Here is an 18,840-nt window from a genome sequence, read left to right as displayed (position 1 = left end):
ATCGCAACGAAACGTTCCGCATAGAACGATAATGGATGGAAAGCAACATGTGTTTCACAACTGATTGCAGACAAAACGCCTGGAGACTCAGGCCTTTAGATAACACGGCGCATAACGCAGCTACTCTCTAGAAATACTCAGCTGTATGGTCACTGACTAAATTGAAAATTAATTGTTTATTTGAAGAATCGTTTTATCTATCTATATATATAATAACTAGGGCCCGGATTTTTAGGTTTTAACCTATTTCAGTCCTCACTATTTAATTCAGAAATGTTGATATATTTGTTCGTTTCACACTTCCTGGAGCAGAATATGTGAATTTAATTGCACCTAAAAAACCTAAATGAGGGGTTGACACCTAAATAACCTAAATAGCTGTTTTACCTTCTTCAAATAAAGAATGTTATTCTCCCTGCATCGTAAAATTATTTCCACCGCAATTATAAGCAGTAGGACGGAGGTAGTTCATGTTACTACCGTTAAATAAAGCACATGCCATGCTTCCCACTACATATGTGACATCTGGTGGTTGGGCAGCCGGCAGAGTGTGTGGTGACTGGTTCCTGCAGTATTTTCTAACCGTAATTGCTGTATAGCGAAACAATGCCTAAACCGCACTTATTGAGAAAATGGATTGCTACAGATGGACACTTCACTACAGACGGTCGAGTAGTCTTCTGCCAAGCATGCTCCAAAGAAGTAAGTTTCCCGTAACTGATCTAAAACCTGCATTGCAATACCCTAGCGACATAAACACCTATCCCGAGATAGGTGAAACATGCAGAAACCTAGGGAAAAAAAAGAGTACTTAGGATTTGGATTCTTCATTTCAGGTTAAATGTGAGCAGAAATCCCATATTGAGCAGCATAAACCTGCAGCTGCTCACATGGCTAGCGTAGCGAGGAGAAATAAGTCCAGCAACAACAGTAAGCAAAGGTTTATTTCTTCCACAGTTGGCAAGCCTGAAGATAACTTTAACTTTCGCATATATTAGGCGTTGGTGTCTGCAATCGTCCCATGGAACGTGCTAAGTAACCTGACCATGAAAACATTCTTAGGAGACATCAGTGGCCGCAGTATACCTAATGAATCCACTTTCAGGAAGAATTATTTGCATCCTGTTTACCAGAAGACATTAGATGAAATAAGAGAAGATATAGGCGATCACTGTATTTGGTGTTCTGTCGATGAAACATCTGACAGTTTCGGTCGCTTCATTGTGAATGTGGTAGTAGGTAAGCTGGATCAAAATGAACCAGGTAACGCTCATCTAATTCTTTGTAAAGAAATAGAACAAACTAACAACAGCACAATAGCCTGCGCTGTGAGGGATGCTTTACGCATATTGTGGCCAGCAGAGAATCAAGATAGTAAGTTCCTTTTGTTAGTGACAGACAGTGCTGCCTACATGTTGAAGGCAGGGCAGGTTCTACAGTCCTTCTACCCGAGCATGCTACACGTTACGTGCTTGGCCCACGGCCCGCACCGCCTTGCGGAGGAGATTAGAAGCAACTTCAGTGACGTCAACAGCGTGGTTTCTTCAGTCAAGAAAGTTTTCCTCAAAGCCCCAACACGTATACAGTTGTTCAAAGAGAAACTACCAACAACACCTCTTCCACTTGAGCCGATACTTACACGCTGGGGAACTTGGCTGTCTGCTGCTATTTACTATGCTGAGCACCTAGAAGAAATTAAAAATGTCGTAAATGACTTGGGTTAAACAGAAGCTTCCTGCATCGCAAAGGCCAAGAAATCACTCGAGTGTACGACCCTCGTCGCTTCCCTAGCATACATTAAGACACATTTTTCTTTTATACCAAAAGCTATTCTCCAGTTGGAAGGTGCAACCTTGCCACTCGAAGATTCCTTGGATATCATTGGCAATGTTTCCAGAAGAGAAATACCTGGGCCATTTGGAGTGGCATGTTCTTCGAAGCTGCAGAAGATTCTTCAACGCAATCATGGTTTTGAAGATATGAAAGTCATCAATTCAGTATTACAGGGTGAAAAGTATTCAGGAAAATTACCCCTACAATCTAATGCATTAGCATCTATGTACTACGCTCCAATGACGTCATGTTCCAATGAAAGAACTTTTTCGTCATACTAGAATGTGTTACGTGCCAACAGGAAATCATGTACGCCAGACAATTTGGGTATGTACGTTATTTACTGCAATGCCAAAAAATAACTTACAAAGGAAACAGTACAGTGTATTCTCTGTGTATTTTTATGAATATGACAATGTAAACTTTTGTGAAATAAGTACATAAATAATTTATACAGAATTACAGAAACCAAAAAATATTGATGCCTGGAGGAAAAAACCTAAAATAACCTATTTTAAGAATTCAAAAAACCTAAAGTGAAGGTTTATGCCTCCTAAAAATCCGGGCCCTAATAATAGCATGTACTGACTGACTGACTGACTGACTGACTGACTGATTCATCATCACCGAGCCAAAACTACTGGACATAAAGAAATACAACTTTGAGGATACATTTATATTACAATGTACGTGCTCACTAAGAGAGGATTTTTGGATATTCCATCGCTAATCGGGTGTAAAGGTGTTGAAAGACGTGAAAGAATTTTCTTTAAAAATAAGGAATCATATATATTTTTGTTTTCGGAAAATCCTCTTAAGGGGGATGAAAAAAGGTGAAAAAGGGGTAGAATACCTTAAATCTCAAAAACTGAAGATGTTACAATCATGAAAATTTGTATTTGGAGAAACTTCTTTAAAAATAAAAAACACATATTTTTTGTTTTTGGAAAATCCACTTTAGGGGGTGGGGTGAAAAGAAGTGAAGAAGTTGTTCAATTCCTTTTATGAGGATACTTATATATCAAATACTAGGATACTGGTGTCTCAAAAATTGAGGATGTTATAGACATGAAAATTTGTATTTGGAGTCTCCTTTAAAAATAAAGAAACACTTATTTGTTTTCGGAAAACACATTTAAGGGGAGGACGGTAAATTAATTGAAAAATGACTTGAATTATTTGTATGCGGATACTTATATCTCAGAAATGAAGGATGCTACGAACGTGAAAATTGGTATTTAGAATCTCCTTTAAAAATAAAAGAACAAATATTTTGGGACGGGGGGATCAACTTATGGGTGGTGTAAAAGGAGTAGAATGTTTTTATTAGGATACAAATAAGGAGTGGACTTAATAAATACGCCCGTAGGAGTTTTTGACTGGGGGGTGAGGAATGATGACAGAAATATGCATTTATATGAAACCGTTTGAATTACGAAGTAAAAAATTCAAATAATATCCTAAGTGTTCAATAACAGAACGTTTGAAACAAATTTAACCCCTCAGAGAGTTAAAAGGGGAGTTAAGATCCGCAATCAAATATATTCCTTCCTTCCTCCGAAACGGTTTAATGTGCAAAGACAAAGTTCCAAATAGCGGTATATATTTTAAATCCTAGGTATGAAATAGCAAATATTTTTAAGTGCTCCACCCCTAAAGTGTTAAATGAGGTTAGCTCCGTAAAAATATATTCATCCCTCCAAAGCCGTTTGACAAAGTTGTAATTTTATAAGAAGGGATTATTTTATGTCCTAGTTGTAAAATATCCTATACTTCAAAATATATCTCCCCTAAGGGGTTTAGATAGTAGTTGACTCTCAAAAACGCAATATCAATTCTTCCGAAACCGTTTCAGGCACGAGATTAATCTTTTATTATGAAGGGTGGTCTTCTGTGTCGTACATGTTAATAAATATTTAAAAACATCCACCCCTTAAAAAAAGGAGTCATTCCTCCATTACTGTTCGACGTTCAAAATCAAACTTTCACAGCTTGGTCGCTTTTACATCCTAGATGTTAAATAAGATAGGGTTTAACACATTCAAATTAATCCGTATGGAATTCAAATGAGTGTTAGATCAGAAAATAATCATTTCCGCAAATCTGTTTGACGTACGAACTGAGAGCGTATTTTACAGACTCAGCTGACAATGGACTCTCCAAAATGTAAAACTTTTAATAATAGCTTTCAGTTTAAAACCGTAGCGAAGCACGGGTATATTGTTAGTTATTTATCTCTAACTGTTATACCCGGCTTCGCTCGGTCTAACAATTACAAAGGCTCCGAATTTTCAGAAGTCCCTCGCCTTTTCAAATAGCACATATCTTGTTAAATTATATTGTATTGTCTTCAAAATGATATGTCATATGATTTTATGGAAATAAATAAAGTAGGAATGATCTAACAGGAAAAAGGAGGTGAAGACAGGGTGAGGAAATGAAGTGCGACATTAAGGTGTATGACGAATGAAAATTAATTAAATGAGCAGTATGAAACTGTGGCGGGACACAGAAACACGTCTGATCGTATTGCTGTAAATGAGACATCTGCATATAGAAGCACATCGGATCGTATTGCTGTAAATGAGACATCTATACGTAGAAGCACGTCTGATCGTATTGCTGGAAATGAGACAACTGGCGGCTTCTTCGATAAAGACAATGAACTGCGATAACACACAATAAAGCTCCTATATATATGCTTTAATGTGTATGACATCTACAGGAGGAATTTATAAATTTTACAGAAGTTTGAAATAGCATGGTATTTTATATTACTGTACATGAAAAAGTAGAGGATATTCCTTCTACTTCTTAGCCTTGTAAATAGCGAAAGCGACACTTCGGTGCTATTCACAATCATCATGGTGATAAAGGTATCAAAATGTGGATCCAGTAACTCGGCAGACTAACGCTGTCTTTGAGTTTAAAATATTTAAACAGGATCTCTTTTAAACAGCGAAAACAATATTTTGGTGCTATTCAGAATTACCATCGTGATAAGGTTATCCAAATGTAATTACAGTAACCATAAGTATCTCGGCAGATTAACGCTAGCTAGAAATCGGCCTTGAAAATAGCGAAAGCTCTTTGGTGCTATTCATAATCATTATGGTGATTTGGATCCAGAAACAATAAGTATCTCAACAGATTAATGCTAGTAATGAGTTTAAAATGCTTGAACAGAATCTCTCCTTGCCTTTGTCTACACTCACGTACATGCCTACTTCAAACAACTGGCCTGTATTCTAAAGCCCTTCAGCGGACCTTGCCATGGTTACGGCCGGTTGTTTCTTCATCAGATTCCTACAGCGTGGGTAGTGTGGTGCCAATATCTCGAAAACTGTTAGTTTTAGGGCCTTAAAACTTGGTTTTCGGTGTTCCGTAGGGACCTACCGAGTTTCGTTCTTCGCGCCGTGAGGTTTACATTAATGAGCTTTGTCTCTTTCGTGTACGATAAATTCGATATTTTGCCTATATTAGCCTATGCTAACGTGCCAAAGGGCCAATAGAAAGGGCTTTTCCAAATTATTGCAGACACAGTTACCCGCAGGGTCCTAAAAGATAAGTATACAATATTTGATTCAGATTGGTGGAACGGTATAGATTTGTACAGTGGAAGGATAGAAAGATATTCTGTTTTATATGTAGAAAATTTTTCTGCGTTGGAAAATTAGAACGTTTCTGAATGTATTTCTAGTATAATCTCTCTTTTTTTCTGCCTTGAGAATCAGTTGTGCTTTAAACTATGTTTTCTCACAAAAATAACATCGGGACTTTGAGTAAGATATTTATGTCACATTCTAGAATATCACGTAATGTATCTTCCTAGTAATGTGTATGAGCGCTTTACAATGAAACTGATTCTTGTTGTTTTGTCATCATCATCATCATCATAATCATAATCATCATGTTTTTCATTACCGGGCGAGTTGGCCGTGCGCGTAGAGGCGCGCGGCTGTGAGCTTGCATCCGGGAGATAGTAGGTTCGAATCCCACTATCGGCAGCCCTGAAGATGGTTTTCCGTGGTTTCCCATTTTCAAACCAGGCAAATGCTGGGGCTGTACCTTAATTAAGGCCACGGCCGCTTCCTTCCAACTCCTAGGCCTTTCCTATCCCATCGTCGCCATAAGACCTATCTGTGTCGGTGCGACGTAAAGCCCCTAGCATGTTTTCATTTCCCACCCTGAACGGGTGAGACGGGCCACCTAGAGGGTTGCGTCCTCGCTCTCGCCAAACTCCTATCTTCAAACCAGTGAACTGTCCGCCTCCACAGCGAAACGGTTAGTGTTATTAGCTGCGGCTCTCAGGGGCCCGGGTTCGATTCCCGATACTGTCACAAATTTAAGAATGGCAGGAGGGCTGGTATATGCAGCTCATCTCCATTGGGGGGCGGGGGGCTGAAAAGAGCTGCACTACCTCAGGATGAGGACACAAGTTTACTTTCTTTACCAGTAAATTTAATGAGAGAGCAGAAAGCTTTTTGAAGTGTTGGATATGACATTCACCCTGATTTAGTGTGTTTTAAATCACCGAAACAGGTAATTCAAATTATCGTATAGAAACATTGCACTTAGGAGATTTTGACATTAAAATACTTTAATTTCATTTAACTTGGTGAATTTTATAATGTCCTTAAGAAGGCGGTTAGGGAGCTGTTTGTTTTCCCCCTTTGTCAACAGGTGGCAGTGGGTTCAAACTTCATCGCCCAAGACGACCACGATTTCAAAATAAAATCTAGACAGGAGGTTCGTGATATTTATTTTTTGAGTCGTTTCATTTCTTCCGATGTTTGGGTGCGTTCATTTCCTGATTACTGTATTCTCTGTGCCGGCCCCGTGGTGTAGGAGTAGTCCACCTGCCTCTTACCCAGAGGCCCCGGGTTCGGTTCCCGGCCAGGTCAGGGAGTTTTACCTGCATCTGAGGGCTGGTTCGAGGTCCACTCAGCCTATGTGATTACAATTGAGGAGCTATCTGACGGTTAGATGGCGGACCCTGTCTAGGAAGCCAAGAATAATGGCCGAGAGGATCCGTCGTGCTCACCACACGACACCTCGTAATCTGTAGGCCTTCGGGCTGGGCAGCGGTCGCTTTGGTAGGCCATGGTCCTTCGGGGCTGTTGCGCCAAGGGGGGATTATTCTCTGCATTTGTCTAGTGTTGCACCTTAACTTAAGTGTGCCTAAACATAACAATTATTTTAAAATTGTTTTATTGTACTGATAACATGCTACTTATATCGTTTTCGTCTTTCCAGAAACAAGCCATGCTGGTGCGACAGTTGGAGGAAGAACTTCGGATGCGCATGCGCAACCCTAGTGTGGAGATGCAGCAGCAGATGGAGATGCTCTACGCCGAGAACGAACATCTCACGCGCGAAATAGCAATCCTCAGGGAAACCATAAAGGTAAGACCGTCAACAATCCCAATTCGTTACTTTCTGGGAATGATCCATAGTAGAAACATCCGATCATAAATTAACTACATATTTTCTATTTAAAAAATCATGTTAACTATTAAATGCTCTCTGCAGGTTGGAGAAAAAAATCTTGTGTCCTGTAAAGAATATGATCTTCTGAATTCTAAACTTCGATGAATTCCATCTATTATTTAATTTAAATAACGCCATCAGCAAAGCAACGAATTTTCATTTTAAAAGAGAACAAAATAATATCACCATACAGGTTACGAAGAACCCCAGAACAGCAGATCAAGTTTCCATTATCCTCAACCACGATTCTAAGTGGGATAGAGTGTTTATGCCTGGCCGATTTTCTCTTCAAGAATTAAATCTATACGCATTTCTCTTGTAGGCTGAGTGAAACGCAGGTACATATACAGCACTTCTTCAGGGGCGAGATGGTCTCACTTTTGAACATTACAACCTTCTGATAGAGAAATGAATGCACGCCCTTCTTGGTTGTACCAGACTCGCTTTCACCGCATCGGCTTAGCTCAACAACATCAGCTTGTGACCTCAGGAGTGAGAGGACAACTTCCGACACTTAGATGCATGAGAACTTCAGAGCAAGGGAAGGGATAAAAGACGGGAAACACAAGGACATTGCAAGTCTCACAAACTTAGCACCAACCATTTGGTTACAGGAATCTTAATCCACACGAACTTTACAGTATCTGCTTGGAGGATTCCGTAACCCACAGTCTTAACACCATCCGATTGGAGGATTCTGTAAGTCTCACAAATCTTCTGTATCAGGAAGGTACTATAGTTAAATAAGAGGAAGACCTTTCAGATGAAAAAGAAAGTGAGGAGGTCGGAACATCTGACTAAGCTGGAGCTTTATGCTTGCAATCACATGGCTCACATGCTTTAAAACGCGAGTAGAAAATTCAAACATTTCAATCAGTTCATTTCCAACGTACTCTGATTAGTTAAGCCTATGATTTGTTTTTTCCATGGAACTTCATCAATCAACTGATCGTAAAAAATACGGATTAGTAAATGTCGGTAAACTATTCCCATTCTAAAATGCTTGTTATTGCTTAAAATCGGCGTTCAGATTATCTTTAGACACACCTTATATAAATCAGAAAAATTCCTACTCTTCCAGAGATTTAAGGATAGGTTTGGGATCTGCAACAGTGTACACTCAGCCTCTGGTGCACAAGTAGAAATAGACGTGGGATAAAATTCAATTATTTGTCATCCCAAGGGTAGTTTTTAGGTGGTTACATGACAAACTCTAGGAGAAGGTTGCAATCATATCTAACATATTGACTACCGCTGTTCCATTCATAAATAATGAATATACATTTATTGTATTATTATTATTATTATTATTATTGTTGTTGTTGTTGTTGTTGTTGTTGTTGTTGTTGTTGTTTTGTTTCCAGAGTAGGCTCTCGTTGGGTAGTTACGACTGAAGTGGTTAGTTCCAGAGTTTCGTCAGCAACCGCACCAACTACAGGTTGCCTGCCACTCGCTCCGAATTCAGATCCAGATAAATTTTCTGCATTAGGTTCTTCCGAGCCCTCCGACGTTGAAAACTGGAAAGTACTCTTCCGCCTTGGAGACCGTTGACCGGGTTACACCTGTAAAATCCTAGGCAGGGTCTCTTACTGGGTGCTATCATCCAAAGCAAGATGGATCCAGGTTTCTAACGATGGGGTTACTCCTTCTCCGTAATTGCACGATGAGGCCCCGAGCTTGGCACCAGAAATGGTGGACCATATGACAGTGTCTGGTTGATCAGACTCAATCACAACTACAAAATAATTTAGGAGAATACCAAGCAGACTTCAGACCGCGAAGATCCTGTGCTGACCTGATACTCAATCTGAAGACAGTCCTGAGATACCAAGCAGTGAGAAGAAAAGAGACCTTATGCACCTCTGTAGACTTCAAGGAGAAAAATGGCTCTATAGACAGTCACTGATCCTAAAACTAGAACAGAGAGTCCCCGACGGGAAGAAGACAAACATCATTAAACAGATGCTAACAGACACCAAATCTGAAATCAAATTCATGGGAGAATTATCAGAACCCTTTGAAATCAGAACGGGAGTGAGGCACCACTACTGTTCAACCTAATGCTGGAGAAACTAATCAGGGAATTAGGAAAAAGAACTGAAGACACAGAGACTGCAACAACCAATCAGGTTAGGATGGAAGACCAAAGGAATGGACACCAGTAGTGATAAAAGACCGCTTCTGACCCAGGGGCTAATGGGCAAGATGGCCGCCGCGCGCAATCTACCTCTAGGGCTACCGCGCAAGATGGCCGCCACGCGCAATCTACCTCTAGCTATTTTCTGAAGGTGTCCGAGGACGTAGCGCGTAGCTAGAGGTAGATTGCGCGTGGCGGCCATCTTGCGCGGTAGCCCTAGAGGTAGATTGCGCGCGGCGGCCATCTTGCCCATTAGCCCCTGGGCCAGAAGCGGTCTTTTATCACTACTGACACCAGTTGTCTGGCATTCGTCTTTGACCTAGCATTACACCCAGACATCCCAGAAACGGTAGTGAAACAGATCCTGATCCGGAAAGTGACGGACATAAAGGTCGAACTACGGATCTGTTTTCAAGAAAACAGAGGGCATGTCAAGTATACAAGGTCTGAAGAAAGCGCGCTCTGAAAGGATGAAAGAAGTGTGGTGCCTGAGAAAGAAGCACCAGAGAAAATTACAACAAAGTCTGGCGATATGAAGAGAGTACACAAATTCAAATACCTCGGAGGGATGATACAGGCCAACGGGAGAGAGAAAGTCACGCATCGCAAAAATTGGTTATGAATTGGAAAAGTGAACTATAAGACATCAAGAGAAAACAATCATCAGAAAAATTATAGAATCCAATAACACAGAATAAGGTTAGAGTCTGCGTAGTAGACAAGAGACCGAATAAATATCGAAGATAATACACGGCTCGATGAAAAGTCAACTGAATTTCTTCAGGTGCTTCAAGAGAATGCCAGACACTCGACTGACTAAAAGATGTTGTAGTACATAGAAAGTATCGAGAACATGAAGTGGATCGGTGAAGTCAGAGAAAACTTGAAGGACGCTTGCATAACAATGACATACAATAAAGATAAATATTTAAACACGAAGTATACAAGTGGAAAGTGAGCCGAGATATCAAGAAATTGAGATTGGAACATCTAGGTCTGAAGAAAGCGCGCTCTGAAAAGATGAAAGAAGTGTGGTGCCTGAGAAAACCGTATATTAAGTAGGCGCTCCACATGGGCCAGATAGCAAACTATACGTGTAATAATAATAATAAAACCCAGCAAGTTGGGAGAGATAGGGAATAGTGGGTGTGTTTGTGTGGATTTTTACCTCCAGGATCAATAAAACGAGGTAATCAAGAGGACTAGTTGGGGTAAGTATTCGTTCATAGAAATAGAAGTTAGAGATTTGGAATAATTTACCATTGGAGATGTTCGATAAATTTCCAAGGTTTTTGAAGTAATCTAAGGGAAGATACGTAGAAATCTGATAGGAAATCTGCCACCTGGCGACAGCCCTAAATGCAGATCAGTTGTAAATACATTCAATTCTGCGTACTCCAATGATAGTAAAAAGTAGAAAGCGGTCCAATCCTTCTGCTAATGAAGGCGCGGTCAAAATATGTCTCCCAGTGGTTTAACGTCGCACTAACTCAGATAGGTTTTCGGGAACGACGGACTAGGAAAGGGTTAGGACAGGAAAGGAAGTGTCCGTGGTCTTAAATGAGGTAGGGCCTACAGCTCAGAGTTTGCCTTGTGTGAACTTGGGAAACCACGGAACAGCGTATTCAGGGCTGCCAATTGTTGTAAGGTTCGAGCCAACCAACTCCTGTATGCAATTTCACAGATACGCAATCCTACCACGCAGCCAACTCACTTGGTCGTCAAAAGAAAGGGATGGACTATGAGGTGTATGAAAATGTAAATTTCGCTAAGCCTCGCTCACCTAATACTGTCAAGGGATGGAGAATAAATCGGACAAGGAAGGTGAAAGCCTGACATAAGTTTAACCTATGGAAGATCACTCGGGTCCTATAGAAATAAGAGATAAAGACAGAGCTCTCCATCAAGATATTTGTTTTATAAATTGATGTATGTGTGTCGAGTGCCGTATCCTTGCGTAATTCGATCGTCAAAATCATATGTACTCAACTTCGTGGTGGGAGATCGTTGTTATAAGGTGAAATAAATCGGTATAAATAACCCTCCTTTCTATTCTAATCAGGAGAAAGGAGGAGGAGGTCCAATCCTTTGAAAACTGAAGGTATTGGCAAAGGAAAGGAGTAATGATATGAAAGGCGCGGAAGCTTAAAAAGTAAACCTAAACCGCGAGTTAAAATAATGTCGGCGTCAGAAGGCAAGAATTGACGACAGAATGGATGGAGAGGAAAGCTGAGTGAAAGAAGCCCAGTACAAGCAAGAACAAGTAAAATCTAGAGCCAGCTTAATCGCCACACCACAGTTTAGAAGTATCGTGCCGATTAAGCATGAGGCTAGTGTTGATTGTGTACTTGGTATTGGTAGTGACGGTCGTGATAACAAGGGGCAAGATAATTCTTTCTAACTCCCGGAAAAGGAAAAAGAGAAAGCACCTTACAAGGTAGGGAATTACGAGGTTCAGTCAACATTGGTAAACTAATACTGTATGAGTCAGGGAAGACAAGAGCTGCTCAAAACAGAAGTTGTTCAGACGCATCCTTCACAAGAGTTCCTGATATGTAGCATTGTTTCCTCGCACATCTGCAAGAAAATTAGGACCGATAGGACAGAAAATTTTAAATCTCCAATATTCTAATCTTCATGTCAAATTTTCTGGAATATAAGCTGGATTTTCTCTGCCCTGTGAGTATTTCTTCCCTTGTGGCATGACGTACTTTGAGAAGGAACGAATCCAAATATAGTTCCTTAGTTTCCACACTGGTTCACGAGTTGAAAGTTGTAACGAACGAGTCTAGAAATAAATTAATGTTTATTTAACTATTAGGTCATTTAGCAAGTTTGTATCAAGTAGCTATTAAAATACTTAATGTTCCAATCCAGCACAGAGCGGAATCATTTAATATCTCGATTCAGGTAATCAAATCCTGTTCCCTTCTGACACGACGGTATTAGATTTGTGACACTTAGGAAATGTTTAATATAATTTTATGGCCCTTTTGCCGTCACCTTTCTTCGAAGCATTGGATTATATTTTTGCTCTTCTGCTAATATTTAGGAGAGGGGGCCGATGACCTAGATGTTAGTCCCCTTTAAGTAAGGAGCATCATCATCAGTTAGGAGAGGGTAGTTATCTTGTTGTACGTTCCCTTAAAGCAAAAGTCATCACCATCATCGCCATCGTACGACATTCAGTACTGAATGGACTTCTCTCTGATCATCAGATATCTAACTACCTGTCACAGACCACAGTCAACCATTAATCCAAAGAGGTAGCTAATGAAACATAAGAACATATCACAAGTATATAGAAGTAATGTTCTACTCAACTGGAATCTCACGGGGGCGACTCCATATTCGCAAGTTGTGAACGCCTGAAGGGTACCTACAGTTAAGTGAGAGACCTAGAATTTGGTAACGAAGTAAGAGAAGAGAAATGCAGAGTAAAATGGTGAGGAAGATCCTGCGAGAAGTCAATGGCATTAGTTGAAGCGTCTCCAGCTGAGCAATGTCGTGGGGTCATCACTTCCCTATAACGCTGGCCACGGGTCCATTCATTTAATGTATAATCCGTTTATCGTCACCAGGCGTGTACTCTGCCTCATCAGCCGCTCTTCGTAACAGGCAAGTGATACTCCCAGCCACAGACAGAAAGATAAATAGAGATATTTTGACCTGAACTGTCAGAAAAGACCCCGAAGGGTGACAAAGTTTAAGATACCGGTACTAGCTGACTACAAAGATGTAGGCCTATTATGCGACCCAGTTCGTGGCCCAGTGTTCACCAAGCTCGTTTCATTAGCCATAAACCGCCTGAGAGGACACACTTCCGTTTTATTACAATTGTTTTACTGCCGGTTGAGACTGGCCAATATGAGGGTCGTAACCCTCTTGACGTCACAGCCCTTTGGCTTTCCTAAGAGAGCGATAAAGAGCTGTTATAAAGAGGTTCACTATAGCCTTGAACCATCATCAGGAAAGCTAGGTTTAATCCGCTCGTCTCGTTCAACTACCGGTAATCCAGAAAGTAATTAAAAGGAGCGCCTAATACCTGGTTCGCGCCCATTCATGACGCGTAGCCATTTCAAATTCTGACTGACGAAGGAATAAGAAGCGGAACTGTCTCCCTTTGTTCCATTATAACAGCAAGGGCACTTTACTCGGTGATTCGGATTAGATATTGAGTGTGCGTTATGCCTGTTCTTCAACCAGTATACACAATGGATGGAAAACAATGTACCTGTATCCCTTCCTAACGGCAAAGAAACATGTCGCCGCATATGAACGTCACACGTATGGTGGTGAACAACCGTTTTGATCGGCCGCGAGGAGGCCTGTAAGATCGATAGTCAAATGCATGTCGAAAGTCATGGAGGTGAAAGATATCTCACCAACACTTATGTTTAGCCTGGACTTTTATGCAGTAACGGGTTAGAGTGCAAACTAATTTGGCTAGTAGGAAGTGTCGGCCACCCGCTCCTCAGTATTGTAGCAGGAGTAACATAAACTATAGGGGTCCTGATGGGGCCGTGCCCCTAATGTTTATGCAAACCTAATAGCATAACCGTTGTGAAGGTAGACTATTCTTGCTGCTCGCTTCACTAAGTTTGCATTCTAACCTATTACTACATACAAATCCGGGCTCTACGGGTTATGTGTTAATCACGAGCTTCAAGTCCTTTCGGTTCACGGTGTCTCTGGTATATCATTTAATTTTCATGGCGCTCTATGTAAAAGTAAGCCTTAACTACTTTGTTAGTGCGGTTAGGTCAGGCAAAAGTTAATGAGACATACTTAAAAAGAATTGACGCAAGTACAATACTTAAAGACTAGAGCTTCCGTGGCTCAGGTGGCAACACTACGTTCCGTGGTTCAAATCCCGGTCACTCCATGTGAGATTTGTGCTGGACAAAGCGGAGGCGGGACAGGATTTTTCTCCGGGTACTCTGGTTTTCCCTGTCATCCTTCATTCCAGTGGCACTCTCCAATATCATTATCCATCTGTCAGTCATTAATCATTGCTCCAGAGGAGTGTGACAGGCTTCGGCAGCCGGCACAATTCCTGTCCTCACCGCTAGATACGGACTTCATTTATTCCATTTCTGATCCGGTCGAATGACTGGGAACAGGCTGAGAATTTATATTTGTAGAAGACTTAAACACTCTAAGTCACTGATAAGACCCCTACTACAGTATGGTTCCAGTGTGTAGGACCCTCACCAGGATTTATTGATTCGTGAGCTAAAAAAGATGCAAAGGAAAGCAGCACTATTTGTTATGAGTAATCTTCGAAAACAGTAGTAGTGTTGCGAAAATGTTGCAAACATTGGTCTGGGAAGACTTGGAAGTAAGGATACGAGCTCCTCGACTATGTAGTATGTTCTGGGCTGCCAATGAAGAGATGATGTAGAATGGCATTAGAAGACGAATAAGTTTGAATGACGTTTTCAAAACGAAGATAAATTTTAAATTCAAGAGGGAGAATTATTATGGATTGGAATAATTTACAGAGGGATATGTTAATTTCTTCTTTTTCTTCACCTGTTTATTGCCCTCCATGGTCGGTTTTTCCCTCGGACTCGGCGAGGGATCCCACATCTACCGCCTCGAAGGGCAGTGTCCTGGAGCTTCAGATTCTGGTTTGGGGGATACAACTGAGGAGGATGACCAGTACCTCGCATAGGTAGCCTCACCTGCTATGCTGGACAGGGGCCTTGCGGAGGGATGGGAAGATTGGAAGGGATAGACAAGGAAGAGGGAAGGAAGCGGCCGTGGCCTTAAGTTAGGTACCATCTCGGCATTTGCCTGGAGGAGAAGTGGGAAACCAGGGAAAACCACTTCCAGGATGGCTGAGGTGGGAATCGAACCCACCTCTACTCAGTTGACCTCCAGAGGATGAGTGGACCCCGTTCCAGGCCTCGTACCACTTTTCAAATTTCGTGGCAGAGCCGGGAATCGAGCCCGTGCCTCCGGGGGTGGCAGCTAATCACACTAACCACTACACCACAGAGGCAGACAAACTTCTTTGAAATCATTTGAGAGAATACTAGGTAAACAAGTGATAAGGAATCTGCCACCTGAACGACAGCCATAAATGCAGATTAGTGGGGATTCATTGAAGTGGATGGATTGGATGAATATATGTTATTGGATTAGTTTTACATTCTACTATCCACATTTACGGTTTTCCGAGATTCCGATGTGTTGGAAATTTTGTCTCATAGGAGGTCGTTTACGTGCCTGTAAATCGACCGACGCGAGGCTGGTTTATTTGAGCATCTTCAAATACCACCGGACTGAATCGCCAGCTTCAACTGTATACGAACTCTGTATACGAAATCTGTGAAATATAGCCAAGCATAACGTCTATCGGAAGTCCTGACAGTCATACTTCCTTTACTCGACTCGTTGGATGAATGGTCAGCGTACTGGCCCTCGGTTCAGAGGGTCCCGGGTTCGATTCCCGGCTGGGTCAGGGATTTTAATCGTTTCTGATTAATTCTTCTGGTTCGGGGACTGGGTGTTTGCGTCCGTCCCAACACTCTCCGCATCCAGCCGTAAAACAGGGCCTAATCCACATGTGCGACGCAGTTCGCACCCGCGACCCCACAGGTGTGGGAAAAAGCGGCAAGAGAGGAAGAAGAAGAAGAAGAAGAAGAAGAAGAAGAAGAATTATCAAGAAGACAGCAAGCGAGTTAAGATTGCTCGCAGGGTTCCACATACTGTACCACATCTACATAATACATACCAAAACTGTGGTGTTGTGCATCTGACTTCTCTTAGAGTGCTGCTATTTTAAAATGTTAGTCTGTAGCTTTTTATTTTCAGTATGAAAAATATTTCAGATTTGCATTTTGACCTGTTCTGCTTTAAGGCCAACATCCGAATGAATAGTGCAGGAACATGTTAACGTTCCCTCCCCATTCCTTTCGCGCTGCCGACTCATTGGGTCAGCTATCTATGACGCTGTCTGCGCAAAATGACTATTTCCTCACTTTAACTTCACAGATTCCGTGCACTCTAGACTGGAGGCAATGACATCACCACTGACAAAGTTCAAGTCTAGAGAAAAAATAAAGACCGACTGGTAGAGGACAAGGGGATTACATAAATAATGAATTTTAAAATTGCATAGTTACGGAGAAATTCCAAACCGTCTTCTTCTTTGACTTTTGAGACTTCATAGTCAGTAGCTCCATGCGCTTATTATTTGTGACGTCTGAGCGGTAATCTGTGTTGCTATAGTGTCTGTATTGGTTCTTAAATCTATAATTATTTGGGTTTTGGACAGGGAAGAGAGCGTTAGGAACGTGTATGGGATACCATCCCGGCATCTTCTGAAATTGAAAAAGAGAATAAGCCATTGAAAACCATTTACAGGGTAGCTTTAAAATAAATTTCGTGTGGGTATTTCTAGCCGGGTGCTGCTCTGTAAGACAGACCCTCGGATGAGGGTGGGCGGCATCTGCCATATGTAGGTAACTGCGTACTGTTGTGGTGGAGGATAGTGTTATGTGTGGTGTGTGAGTTGCAGGGATATTAGGGACAGCACAAACACCCAGCCCCGAGCCACTGGAATTAAACAATGAAGGTTAAAATCCAACATCCGGCCGGTAATCGAACCCGGGACCCTCTGAACTGAAGGCCAGTATGCTAACCATTCAGCCAGCGAGTCGGACACAGGATAGCTGAAGAGTGATATTTGAACCCATTACGTTTTTCAGTTGCATTAACTAAAGTTAAGGGTACTGTAATCCAGTCATCAAACCCGTTTTAAATTCTTTACAGAGTAGAAAACCTACCACTGAGCGAACGACTTTAAAATAAAGTATCTTACCTGAGATTAATAACTTGTAATACTTTTCAATTTTTCTCGTAAGCATTTTATTATTGCAATAAAGATAATAATAATAATAATAATAATAATAATAATAATAATAATAATAACAATGTTATTTGCTTTACGTCCCACTAACTACTTTTATGGTTTTCGGAGACACCGATGTGCCGGAATTTTGTCCCGTAGGAGTTCTTTTAAGTGCCAGTTATTCTACCGACACGAGGCTGACGTATTTTAGCACCTTCAATTACGACCGGACTGAGCCAGGATCGAACCTTCCAAGTTGGTGTCAGAAGGCCAGCGCCTCAACCGTCTGAGCCACTCTGCTCGGCTGCAAATCAAGTGATCTCTGACATCCGTTGTACGCTATGTAATAACCTGGTGACTTCACTTCTGCCTCCTATGAAAGCTAACACACGTTTGGAAAGTAAACACATAAAGGAACTCTTCCACTGAACTTTGTACGTTTGTTAAACAGGAGATTAAAGGCTAAACAAACAGGTGAAAGATGCCATCTGTTTCACTTATCTTTCGCGGTTTTATGAGATAAATTCTTAGTGGGGAGATCAAAATACTTTCGTAGCCTACTAAGACGTAATATTTGCGTACAATGAAACATGCTACTAAGAAGAGGATAAACCGGTTCCTTACTAATGGGCACAATTTAAATACTTGTATTAATGAGTTTAGGAATGTCCACCTCTGTGGTGTAGTAGTTAGTGTGATTAGCTGCCACCCCCCGGAGGCCCGGGTTCGGTTCCCGGCTCTGCCACGAAATTTGAAAAGTGGTACGAGGGCTGGAACGGGGTCCACTCAGCCTCGGGAGGTCAACTGAGTAGAGGTGGGTTCGATTCCCTCCTCAACCATCCTCGAAGTGGTTTTCCGTAGTTTCCCACTTCTCCTCCAGGCAAATGCCGGGGGTACGTAACTTAAGGCCACGGCCGCTTCCTTTCCTCTTCCTTGTCTGTCCCTTCCAATATTCCCATACCCCCCACCGCAAGGCCCCTGTTCAAGCATAGCAGGTGAGGCCGCCTAGGCGAGGTACTGGTCATCCTCCCAATTGTATCCCCCGACCCAGAGTCTGAAACTCCAGGACACTGCCCTTGAGGCGATAGAGGTGGGATCCCTCGCTGAGTCCGAGAGAAAAACTAACCCTGGAGGGTAAGCAGATTAAGAGAGAAAGAAAGATTAGGGATACACTGATAAAATATAAAATTAATCACTAATCTTATAATATTTACAAAAATAAATTAAAACTATGTTCTAATATTCCTAAAAATTATCAGGGTTACCATCCTCAAAATTCAAAAGTACCGGGCGAGTTGGCCGTGCGGTTAGGGCCGCGCAGCTGTGAGCTTGCATCCGGGAGATAGTAGGTTCGAACTCCACAGTCGGCAGCCCTGAAGATGGTTTTCCGTGGTTTTCCACTTTTGCACCAGGTAAATGCTGGGCTGTACCTTAATTAAGGCCACGGCCGCTTCCTTCCCATTCCTAGGCCTTTCCTGTCCCATTGTCGCCGTAAGACATATCTGTGTCGGCGCGACGT

General features: G+C 41.7%; 1 protein-coding gene across 1 annotated transcript in view; it reads left to right on the top strand.

The window, feature by feature from the left end:
• Positions 1-7,059: 7,059 nt before the first annotated feature.
• The window catches only part of LOC136871872 (trichohyalin), a 371,843-nt gene continuing 360,062 nt past the window's right edge, over positions 7,060-18,840 (top strand). Inside the window, exon 1 of the mRNA XM_068227389.1 lies at positions 7,060-7,239. Coding sequence (XP_068083490.1) covers positions 7,060-7,239 — 180 coding nt within the window. The remainder of the gene's footprint in view (positions 7,240-18,840) is intronic.

Source organism: Anabrus simplex, chromosome 4, assembly GCF_040414725.1.
Source record: "Anabrus simplex isolate iqAnaSimp1 chromosome 4, ASM4041472v1, whole genome shotgun sequence".
Classification (NCBI taxonomy): Eukaryota; Metazoa; Arthropoda; class Insecta; order Orthoptera; family Tettigoniidae; genus Anabrus; species Anabrus simplex.
This window is presented reverse-complemented; position numbering and strand designations above follow the sequence as displayed.